Consider the following 12,084-nt stretch of genomic DNA (forward strand, 5'->3'; position numbering starts at 1 on the left):
TTGTTTTTTGTTTAAAAGGAAGATCGCTTCTAGCCAGTCAGACATTTCTTTCTGTGCAGTAAAAGAGAAATTCAATAACAGTTCTCATTATATAACTTATAATAATATACTCTTATAATATATAGGCTACTTATAATAAGAGGAACTTATATCAGTTTACACTTTGATGGCCATGACTTCAAGATAATCTAAGATGTGTTCATTAATCAATGTGCTGTCATATGTATAATTGTGGTACTGTCACAGCCTGGCTTAAAACCATGGCACAGAGGAGACAGACGAGAGGGTAAAGTTTAACAAACTTTATTTTTTAAACCCAGACAGACAGGAACAGCAAGAGTGAGAGCAGAACCGCCTCAGCTGTATCTACAGCCCAAAATTGGTCAGCTCTCACATGCGGCCAGACAGAGACGAGAGAGACACCTAGTGTCTCGCTGGAACCCTGCAATGAGGCCTATGGTGGTCTCGTGTCACTTTTTTGTTTGTTTGCATTCCATAAACCCTTCATCCACACCACTCTGTCTTAAACACATTTGAACACACAACAGTAATCTAGTATGAATTAAAGGCCTAACCCTCGCCCACGGTAAAAAAAGAAAACAACAAAAAAAACGAAATAGATCACTCGTTCAGTCAACAGCTGCTTTCATTATATTCTCTTTAAGGCCTGTACTGATACAATATAAATACAGTACATGTTTACAGTATGTGTTCACCCTTAGCACCTTATTTTATCACTGGTTTTGACACACATGTAATTCATTCCCCTCTAAGAAAAAACATATTCAGTTTGAAGAGCAGCCTAATTATGGCAGACTTGCCATAATTAAAAGAAATGCTCACTCACTGTCCATGCTGTTCTCTACAAAATCATCTTAGTATTCTTAGTATTTTTAGTTTTCTTAGTAGGCCTATTACTTTGACTGTAGTCAAACCACTCCAGCGACAGATCACATAGGCTGCTTATAGGCTATGTAGATGAACATAATTATATGAACAAAAGACAAAACAGATGATACAAATGACAGTAAGATGTAATGTAAACTAAATGTCCCCACGTGATCATGTAGCCTTATATGTCCCATAGGCTACTGCAGAAATATGGTTTTCAACCCATCCATGAAGTCTACACACAAAAGGAGATAAAATTAACATGCCATGGTGCCTCAAAAATGTAAGATCACAGTTTGTATTTTGTTAATTGTTCTGTGAATGAGTTAGTGTCAGACACAGCCTGGGACTCAAGAATGACGTTGAGCTGAGTGGCATGATGGAGTTCCTTCTGGGCATATGTCAACGTTTCAAAATGTAAAACCAACCTTTATTGAATTTTCCATTTATGTAAATCATTAGGCTATGTTGCGCCCATTCCCTGTTGAAAGCTGTGAAGTCTTATTCTCTTTTTGTGCTGTAGGGCCTAGGCTTCATTTTAGGCTTATTCTTTATTTAGTCAATATTGAGCCGTGACGTTTCTGCCAGGGAATCCTGCAGGTCTACAACCAATGCCTACAACACATTGTTGTTGTTGTTGTTGTTGTTGTTGTTGTTGTTGTTGTTGTTGTTGTTATCCTGTAGGCCTAGGCCAGGGTTTCCCAAACTGGGTGTGCACCCCTGGGGGTGCGTGGCCTGCCATAAGGGGGTGCACGAGCTGAATAGAGCAATGGTGGATTATGTGAGTTTTTATCCAGTATTAATGAACATTAAGTAGTTCTTAATTGTATGGTGAATGTGTAAGCTGGAAGGGGTCCATCTGAAGTGTAGTTTCACTTCTATACTATTGAAGAAGAGGATTCCCCAAAATGACTGTGCATAATGTCCCGTGAATGCGCAGTGAATCCAGGCTACTTGTGTGGCCCCTCAGCACACCAAAATTCGCAAATGTACAAGGGGGTGCGCAGGGGGGAAAGTTTGGGAACCCCTGCTTTAGGCCTATCTGTTTGTTTCTCTGTATTTATTTCCCCTGCAATAAGCCTAGCTCCTGCAGACTGTTATTAAAATTGAAATGTAGGCGATGATTTTTACATGTAAAAAAAGAAAAGGAAAGAAAGGAACGCCCGTTTTTGCTGCACAGACCGACCCAGACGGTGGCGGCAATTCACCTTCTTTCACTTGGTGAAGAAGTAGAACAAAATTGAATCGACCTATCGTTGCTCGCGGAATTTTCCTTTTCTTTGCCGTCAGCATGGAGATTTGTGTTCAAGTTCCTTAAAAACACAGGCCTATATGATAGGATTTAGTTAACTACATTCAAGTAGTGAGTTATTTAATTTTGTTTGTTTATTTATTTTATTTCTACCCATTGCTATTCTTTCATTTATCCATTCTCCCGTTCTTTTTCTTTTCTTTTTTTTCTTTTTGTCATTCCTCCGTCGAAGCTCCACCCCTTGTAGTTGCATAGTTAGCCTATATAGTTGGTGGCGGTAATGCAACACTGCGTATGCCAACCGCCAATAAAATCCACAAGAAGAAGAAGAAGAAGAAGCTGTTGCTCGCGGAACCCAACTTCGTATCTTTGCATTTGCCCGAGTGGTTTTGAGAGTGGGACTGGGACCATCCGGAAGCAGTTTGTTTCGAATCAAACAATCGCGCCTTGTCAACCAGTTCAGAACTAGGTGGATTATATCCCCCGATCCCTCGGAAACCCGGGTTTAGTTATTTTAGTAGTTGTGTTTAACGGTAAGTTAAACAATTTACTGTCCTACGCTTAAATATTAATTGCACACTTTCACGTGAAGTTTGGTAGCACTTAGCTTGCCAACGTGTGGTCACGCGAAGGCTTGCGCGGCGCTATAATGCAGGTCGATATCTGCTGTTCATTTTTACGTTTTTTCACTGTTAAGTAGGATAGTACGTTGCTCTCGGGACAGGCACGTCTGTAGGTTGTATGTGCGGTTTATTTGAGTGACTTATACCAACGCACCTCCTCCCAAATGCCCGCCAAAGAGCGATTTTGTGTCGCGTGTTGGGTATCATAGATATAAACAATATCGCGTTGACCATTTCCTTCTACTGGAAGGAATCGGCTGAAGTCAGATCGTCGCCATGTTTACCCGGCATATCACACAATCAAGCCGACATACCCACCACATAGCCGTGTAGGTGGCAGTGGCAGCCAGATATATACCGTGGTAACTGGTAACCGCGGGGCCCTGGGTTGGGTCACGCCAAAAGGCTGAACACGGCATCTAGAACTAAATGTTCAGAATGATCTAGCTATGGTTAGGCTACGTATTGGCAGAGATCAAAGTGCTCTGCTATTGACAACGGTGCCATTGCCACCTGTCTCTTTTACCCGAAACGCAAAGCTCTAAAGGAAAAAAATGGTTGCACACCATTTACTCAATACTGTACTTTGTCGCAGGACCTTTGGCTTTTATAGCACTCTTGGCTGTCATTAGGCTATTACATACAGACTTCTTGGCTGGAAGTGTATCAGTGTGGCACATGCTGATTAGGCAATGTTTGTCCACTCCTCTTTGCAAAAGCACTCCAAATCTGTGGGGCATCTCTTCAGGTCACCTCAGTGCTTGATGGCATTCAGGTCTGAACTCTGTCTGGGCCATTCCAAAACCTAAGCTTTATTCTAGTGACGCTGATTCTTTTATTGATTTAGGCATGCAGTTTTGGAATGGCCCAGACAGAGTTCAGACCTGAATCCCATCAAACATGTGTTGGGTGATCTGAGGAGGACTGTGCACAATGTTAGTGCAATCTTTCAGATTTGGAGTACCTTTGCAAAGAAGAGGGGGCTAGTATTGTCACATGACAGTGTGATGTGCTGATAGACTTCCAGACAAGTAGGGCTGGGAATCGATCCAAATTTCCTGTATCGATTCGATTCCGATCCAGAAGGTCACGATCCAATTCGATCCACGATACGATTCGACTCAATATCGATCTTCTGTATTGCTGTATTTAAGATCGGCTATAAAAATCTAAATATCTCAACCTTTGATACCCACACAAACATGAAATATCTTGGTATGAGAGAAAGAAGTGGGAAACTTGGTATGGTAGAGAAAGGTGGGAAAATACTGGCACTATTTACTTGAACAGGCCGTGTGTATCTGTGCATGTACTCTACATTAATGTGGAAGAAATCTACAGGATGTGGTTGAAAAAATAGCCCCTATAAGCTTAATCATTTGCAAAAAATCGATTCACAAAGTTGTGAATCGATATCACACTTTTCGAACGTGGATCGATATTGGATCTCGATTCGATTTTTTTGAACCCAGCCCTACAGACAAGTAGTCTGAATGCTGTAACAATGTATTAATTTAAGGGTGTCCATGTTATGTCCATGTTTTATATCACAAAACCTTGGCATTTGAACAGGTGTGTGTGTGTGCGCAGCAAAGAATGTAGAGTGGGTAGTGCCTGTAGTCATGTGCAAAAGATCAATCCACCAAGTTCTTAAATCGATATTGCATTTTTCGAACGTGGATCGATCTTTTGAAGCCAGCCCTATATTAAGTTGTGTTTGGTGGTAGTCAACAGTCATTTTTGTTTTTCTTTCTTCAGATGACCGGGTCAAATGAATTTAAACTGAACCAGGGACCTGAAGACAGCATTTCAGCTGTGAAATTCAGCCCGAGCACTGCACAGTTTTTACTGGTTTCGTCATGGGATTGCAGTGTGCGACTTTACGATGTTGGGAGCAATACCATGAGGATGAAGTACCAGCACCCGGCTCCAGTGCTGGATTGTGCCTTTTATGTAAGTTTTCGTGATTGTTTTACCATCTCAACCTCAAAACGGCTGACGTGTTCAGTCACGCTGAGAATCTGAGCATTGGCAATGGTTTGCTATATGAAACGAAATAAAGGGAATGCCAAAATAATGCAACGCAAATCCAAATCATACCAGCCTGTCTAGTTAGGAAGCAACACTGATTGTGAATCCATTTTTCCTACTGCTGTGCAAATGTAACAAGCAGTGGGTAGAATTTTGCCGTCCTTTTTACGCACACCAACAAATATTCATTTGACTTCAGAAGTTGAGTGCTACACTACACTACACTACACTACACTAGCATTCATTTACCCTAAAAATAGTTATTCTGCTGGTGGTGTCCACTGACCATTTATCTTTATTTATCTTTTATTTATATTTATCATTTATTTTTTTCATCCTTTTGCATCTGATGTTTGGGTCACATGCGGTCCCACCACTAGAGTTACTATGAGGTCCCATCACCCACTGACGTTGCTCAGGTAGTGCTGCTCATCCAAGGTGGTGCGTCAATGTACACAGTGGCAAGACAATTAGCTGTGTCCCCCCAAATCACAGTGTCCAGAGCAGGAGATGGAGATGGAGGACACTAGGGGTGTGGAAGGCCATATGAGGGTTTAGAATCCACTAGTAGGGATGGCTATCTCTTACTTTGTGCCAGGAGACACAAAAGGAACACTGCCAAGTCAGGCTGAATGAGCTTTGCCGGGCACTGAAGCACATGTTCTCAGGGGAGTGTGACTGGCATATTCCGTCAAAAACGTTGTATTCGCCATGCACACTACAAATGATGTTGCAGGTAGCAGAACATTCTCCCTTCAACATCTCCAAACTGTAATGTTTGCTTCATGTGTTCAGTATGCATTCTGATCTCATTTGTGAAGAGCCCAGGGCACCAATGGTGAATATGCCCATCTTGGTGTTCTCTGGTATACACAAGCTGCGGTCCACAGCGTGCCTTACCCACCCCTACCATTTGAGCACACACATGCATCAGTGGTCTGTAAAGCTCATTTTGCAGGGCTCTAGCAGTGTTCATCCTGTGCCACCTTGCGTGACTGAGGTCATCTTGCACCTGTTCACCCCCCTCGGGGATCGAACGTGCGACCTCGTCAACTACAACGGTTCGGCAATGGGAGACACAGTACGATACCGCTGGGCCAAGAGACTAGTCTCTCGGCCCAACGGCACGAGACTGTATGAGGCTATCGGAGGGAGGTTTACCAACGTTCCACGCCAACTCTGTGCTAGTTGGCCTCCGTTACACTCTCCCCCTTAAACCTCACTCCCATCCCGGGTCAGCGGCACCACTGTGACGGAGGTTATCTTGCACCTGTTCACCCCCCTCGGGGATCGAACGTGCGACCTCGTCAACTACAACGGTTCGGCAATGGGAGACACAGTACGATACCGCTGGGCCAAGAGACTAGTCTCTCGGCCCAACGGCACGAGACTGTATGAGGCTATCGGAGGGAGGTTTACCAACGTTCCACGCCAACTCTGTGCTAGTTAGCCTCCGTTACACTTGCACAAAGAAGGAGATGGCGATCCTGCTGCTAGGTTGTTAACTGCCCTACGGCCTCCTCCACATCCCCTGATGTGCTGCCATGTGTCCTGGCATCTGCTACATACTCTGGACACGGTTCTGGGGGATGCAGCAAACTAAAATAATCTGCCATCTTGGATGAGCAGCACTTCTCAATCAACTTCAGTGGGTGATGGACACCGCCTAAGGTATGTCCGGTGGTGGGGCACTGACAAGGTGCATATGTGTCCAAAAATCAACCAGAAAGGATGAGAAAAGAGAAATGGACAAGCCATCTGCATAATAGCTCTATTTTTGGGGCATGTTTTGGCTATTACCGGTACCTCTTATTTCTACCTATTGCTGGTGAAATTTGCACAACAGCAAGTAAAATGGATTGACAATAAGTTAAGTCTTACTTCCTAACTAGACAGGTTGATATCAGAGGTATGACTGACCTGGACTTGCATTGTGTCGCCATTTTGGCGTACCCTGTATTTTTTTAGCAGTGTATGGACTACAGGTCAAAAGTTTATGAACAGCCTCCTTTTCCAGTTGTTTATGTCAATTCAGTGCGTTAATAGCTTGAATACAATTATTCATTAACTTCAGTATAGATTCAGAACCACTATTGGCTGTTATTTATGGCAAAGGTGTTTTTGTTTATTCTGTACAAGACTTCGAATAAAATCATCTAGTATGTAACATGGATATGTAACGTAACGCTGTCTATAAATTCATTCTATGGTTAAATGTGGTATTCTACAACATTTAACCAGTAAGGTATATTTTCTGACAGGACCCCACGCATTCATGGAGTGGAGGGTTGGATAACCAGTTGAAAATGCACGATTTGAATACAGACCAAGGTATGTTTTTTACATTATTTCAATTTCACAAAGTATTTACACCACTCACAATAAGTTAGGGGTGTTGTTACTTACACAAGTGCCTGTCCTATTTGGTCTGAATTGTAATGAAATGAATAGAATATCCCTTCATATTACTTGCAATGAATGACAAGAAGCTCCATTTTCGTTCAGTCTTCATAACCCCAGAAGGCTAAACAAGTGACTTCTTGTGCTTTTGACTAGTCTCAAAATGTTCTGAAGTGATGGGGATTTCACAGGCGTGACACGCCGTTCTGCCAGGTCATGTCGGGGTGGCAATTCTGTACTCCCTGTTTCTGGGGAGTCAGCTTGTAGCCCAATAGTTGCCCATTCTATTCCTGACCCACCAGGTTAGTGGGGGGAGTAATTGACCTGGGCTATCCCCCATCCTCCTCCATGACTGAAGTATTCTAAATCTAAACCAAAAAAGCAAGGTTCTTTAACAGCTTTTTTCCAGCAACAGTGAGGCTGATGGCAAAAAAGAACATTTGAACCACTTTTTTTTATTCTTTTGATCTCTTTTTCTATAAAATTCTATTTATTTATTGACTCAGAGGGCCTGCACAAGAGTTCCTATGTGCTTGGACTACTAGTCTATGCACAAATGGCAAAAAAAGAACTTTGAACTTTGAATTATGGTACCGTCCCGCCACACTGCTCTCTGTAATATAAGAATAATTTATTTTTCACATAAAACCCTAGCTTTGTAGCCTTACTTGCAGCGAAATGACAGTAACTATTATATGTATAAAAACATAAAATACATGCATAAATGAATTATAACAGCATTTTAAGAAAACTAGACGACTTTCTTGGTTGTAAAAAGGTGTGCAGAGACGAGTTGAAGTTCACTGTGGAGGTAGACGTAGACGTAGACATGGCATAGGCCTCAGTTAATGATCAAAAATGCATCCTCACCCGGAGCGTCTTCCTTCCAGAGGAACAGACAAGCTGAACGTGCCTAGTTGCTAAATGGTATCTTCAGGCCAGAATGCAAAAGACAGCCTGAAATCCACCAACATGTGTATGAAGTTAGTTGTCGGGTCACTGGAGCCAAGTGTTTCCCCTCCCGCTATGTGCATTCTCATATTCATGGGGAGTTCTGCATTCATGTTGTCTTCCGCTGACACCACACCACGGTGTACATTAAGAAAATGTTATCGAACAGACACTGTAGACAACAGCACTTTAGTGTTTTTCATACATGCAGTCACCACAGTCCAAAATGATTTATAATTGTTGAATTGAATAAACAGTAAATTCATCACCATTTCATTCGTTTTTGTAGACACAATTGTTGGAACGCATGATTCAGCAATTCGTTGTGTGGAGTACTGCCCTGAGGTAAACGTCATGGTAACGGGCAGCTGGGACCGGTCTGTTCGTCTGTGGGACCCAAGGACCCCTTGCAATGCTGGAACATTCACCCAACCTGAAAAGGTAGGTACACACAGTATTTTTAAGTTGTATTGTTTACCCTTTCTAACCATTTACAAAACCTAGAGAGGTTAAAGATTAATTTCCTCCGTGATTATTAATGTTACTGTACTACCAATTTTAATACCTATGTTGTGATTGCCTTAACTTAGTATGTTTAAATGTGTCATTTTTCCTAACCATAGGTATACACACTGTCAGTGGCTGGAGACAGGCTTATTGTGGGCACGGCAGGAAGACGGGTTCTTGTTTGGGACCTCAGGAACATGGGTTACGTGCAGCAGAGGAGAGAGTCCAGTCTGAAATACCAAACCCGCTCCATCCGGGCTTTTCCAAACAAGCAGGTCAGCCGCCTTGTTTTGAAATTCGGATATAATTGCTATTTTTCATTGCTATTATAATTACGTGACTTGGAAAGTTGTACATGAAATATGAAAGCAACTGAAGTGGTCTGCACGTAATTGCACCGAATTGTGCGTTAAAGAAAATGATAAAAACTTGAGGTCCCTCCTCAACCTGTATTCACAGTGTTCCTACCCCCTCTTTGGATGAAGTTGTGCACGCATGCTCAATCTTACATACTGAGTTTTTTGTAAACATTACTAAATTCTTTGAAGGGAGCTACTTAATTTAGAATTTTACATAACATTATGTTCAATGTACTACTTTCAGAATCTCACAGCCATTAAAGAAAATGTGTCAAAAAAATCCTGCCGACTGCAACTTAATGCCTGGTTTCATGAAAGTGTGAATTTCTGAACTTCATTTAATGTATCTCATGATGTGCTTGCAGGGTTATGTGTTGAGCTCCATTGAGGGACGGGTTGCTGTTGAGTACCTGGATCCCAGTTTGGAAGTTCAGAAGAAAAAATATGCTTTTAAATGCCACCGCCTGAAGGAGAATGGCATTGAACAAGTTTACCCTGTGAATGCTATCTCTTTTCATAGTATTCACAATACGTTTGCCACAGGTACAGTTTTTCCTTCTTTTTTTTATCAGACATCAAACTACAGGGCATTCCAAACTATTATGCACATGAGATTTTTCACTGATTTTCCTAAATAGTCAAATCAGTCATTATATCTTTCAAGTTTCCAACTATTAGAGTATACAGTAATATCTGAATGTTTTTTATTGTATTATTATTATTATTTTATTTATTTAGTTAGTTAGAGCTTTATTTGTCCCCGTGGGGCAATTGTTTATTGCATTCCACTCGCTGGCACAAGACGCACCTAAGACACAGTGAGACAATATAAGCAGACAAGCACATAAACAAGACATTGACATTCACACTCAATGTTTTATTGTTTATGTGCTTGTCTGCTTATATTGTCTCACAGCGATTTAATGAAATCATAGCCTGGTTTTAGCAGACCACATTAAGCACTCATCAGTTTACTCGCATTTGTTTGGATTTGGTGTTCGGCCAGTACGTAATTTTTTTTTCTTTCTTTTCCACAGGAGGCTCTGATGGATTTGTGAATATATGGGATCCATTCAACAAGAAGCGCCTGTGCCAGTTCCACCGCTACCCCACCAGTATTGCCTCTTTGGCCTTCAGTATAGATGGAAGCCTGCTGGCCATCGCCAGTTCATACATGCAGGAGCAGGGAGACATCTCGCACCCCGAGGATGCCATCTTCATCCGGCAGGTCACAGACGCCGAGACCAAGCCAAAGTGAGTCTCTCAATCTGTTCATGACATACTGAAAAAACATGCATTTGTGGACATGCAAGAGGAAAAGGTTCTCCATTTTAGTTTTTTTTTTTTTCACGAAATTTGACTCTGAACATCTTCAAACCCTATTGCTGCTATGCATGACTTTGTCAAGCAATTGTTACCGTCATTGTGAGTTCTTGAGAGTTCCTACTACTTGCAGCCACAGGGGCAGCCTAACACTGAAGTAGGCTTTGTCAGTCGCTTCCTTGAGAGAGAACTCTCTGACTTGGGACTATTTTTCATCAAAGCAGCAGCGAAGCCTCTGCGAAATTCCAAGACACAAGAGACAAAATGTGATTTTGAAACACAAACAGAAGGAATTAGTAATTTTATAAAACTTACTTTTGTTTGGCAAGTTCCACAGATGCTGTATTAAATTAAATATGTATACTGTGTAAGTATGAAACTTTGTTGAAATATTGTTCAAATTGTTAGAAACCCCACCCCTACAAACATTTATCATTTAAATCATATCATTTAAAAGCTCTTAATGTATTCTGTACTGCCCTGATGGTACTAATGAGCAATGACTGTGCAGTTGTTGATCTCCCGCGGAGTTCTGGGATATTAAAGTAACTATTGTTTGCCTACTGCAAATATGACCGGATATGGAAAGTCATCCGGGTACTGTTCGCCTCCTGTCTGAAAGCCTACTTGGGTATTCAGATGTACTGCATAGTAGCTTCCTCATGTTTTGCCTTCTACATAGGAAGGCAGTAGGGGCTTTTAGATGTTGCCATGGTGCACCTGACCTTTCACCACCCCCAAAATAGTAGGACACGCTGAAGTCAATGCAATGTGGCCACCAGGGGGGGTGCTACAATAAGCAAAACATGTTTTTTACCTTTCTCTGTGTGTGTGTGTGTGTGTGTGTGTGTGCGTGCTGCCTCTCTAACAACAACTATCGTGATGAATGTTTTTTGATGGCCAGTCTCTACCTTTTAGGTGCAGGGTTTCCCATATAGTAGTTTCCCATTCACAAATGTCAGTTTCAATGAGCAGCATAGTAGCTGGAATACTTACTCTTGCCACAATCCTTAACAGCGCACCTTTACAGGGCTGATAGTATTCACCCAAGGAGTTTGCAAAAATAAAAACATTAATAATGAGCCATTAGGTTATTCTTATCTCAGAAAGTGTTACAGGTTCAGGGCTTTCTTCTACGATCAGGCTTGAATAAAGGTCATACACAGGCTATTAAATGTTTGAATAATGTGTCAAAATAGGCCTATGTTACGTCACTATGCAGTATCTTGTCGTCGTCGTTAGAGCAGGGGAAAAAGTTCAGGCTCAGGATTTCACCATCACACCTGCCTTTAAATGTCCCAACTCCTCACCCTTTGTGCATCAGACTCAGAATTAGTTTTGAGCCACACATTTCTGAAACATGCATGCTACAATGTTGCTAATTTGACAAGAAGTTAAAAGCAATTGTTTTCATTTGCAGATCAACCTGAACGTTTCCAGGGATGAAGAGCCTCCCCAGCCCCCATTTTTTTCCCACCTTGCTTCATACTAGGGTTATTTTCCATCATTTTATTTTACTTCATTACTTTATTTTATGGGGTATGCGAAAACTACTGTATATATTTCCTGTCCCAGTCTAGTTTTTGGTTCAAGTATTCATGTTTGAGTTAATTTTCTAATGTGTATATTCTTTTAGTATGTATGTGTATGTACTGAATCAAAGGTACTTACAAAATAAACTTTTTGGAGATTTGCTTTTCATAAAGTGTTGTCATTTATTCTGAACACACTGAATACTGAACCTGAC

General features: G+C 41.6%; 1 protein-coding gene across 3 annotated transcripts; it reads left to right on the forward strand.

Annotated features, from left to right (window-relative positions):
- Nucleotides 1-337: 337 nt before the first annotated feature.
- bub3 (BUB3 mitotic checkpoint protein) lies at nt 338-12,042 on the forward strand. 3 transcript variants are annotated; one of them, XM_063221815.1, is made up of 8 exons: nt 344-1,174; nt 4,525-4,719; nt 7,059-7,128; nt 8,438-8,589; nt 8,772-8,930; nt 9,380-9,557; nt 10,052-10,268; nt 11,758-12,042. In XM_063221815.1, exons 1-8 carry the CDS (start codon nt 1,154-1,156, stop codon nt 11,765-11,767), a joined length of 1,002 nt encoding a protein of 333 aa, XP_063077885.1. In that variant the 5' UTR covers nt 344-1,153; the 3' UTR covers nt 11,768-12,042. The 3 variants fall into 3 exon arrangements, with proteins under 3 accessions (XP_063077886.1, XP_063077885.1, XP_063077887.1); XM_063221817.1 differs by lacking the exon at nt 344-1,174 and adding an exon at nt 2,540-2,676; XM_063221816.1 differs by lacking the exon at nt 11,758-12,042 and having other exon boundaries at nt 338-1,174; nt 10,052-10,272.
- Nucleotides 12,043-12,084: the final 42 nt, after the last annotated feature.

Source organism: Engraulis encrasicolus, chromosome 17 (assembly GCF_034702125.1).
Source record: "Engraulis encrasicolus isolate BLACKSEA-1 chromosome 17, IST_EnEncr_1.0, whole genome shotgun sequence".
NCBI classification, from domain to species: Eukaryota; Metazoa; Chordata; class Actinopteri; order Clupeiformes; family Engraulidae; genus Engraulis; species Engraulis encrasicolus.

Bases quoted from the DNA above. Each gene is read 5' to 3' on its own strand.
- bub3 (XM_063221815.1), top strand. From the start codon at position 1,154: ATGCCATGGTGCCTCAAAAAT. The intron at 4,720-7,058 runs GTAAGTTTTCGT...ATTTTCTGACAG, and splicing joins TGCTGGATTGTGCCTTTTAT to GACCCCACGCATTCATGGAG. The intron at 8,590-8,771 runs GTAGGTACACAC...TCCTAACCATAG, and splicing joins CATTCACCCAACCTGAAAAG to GTATACACACTGTCAGTGGC.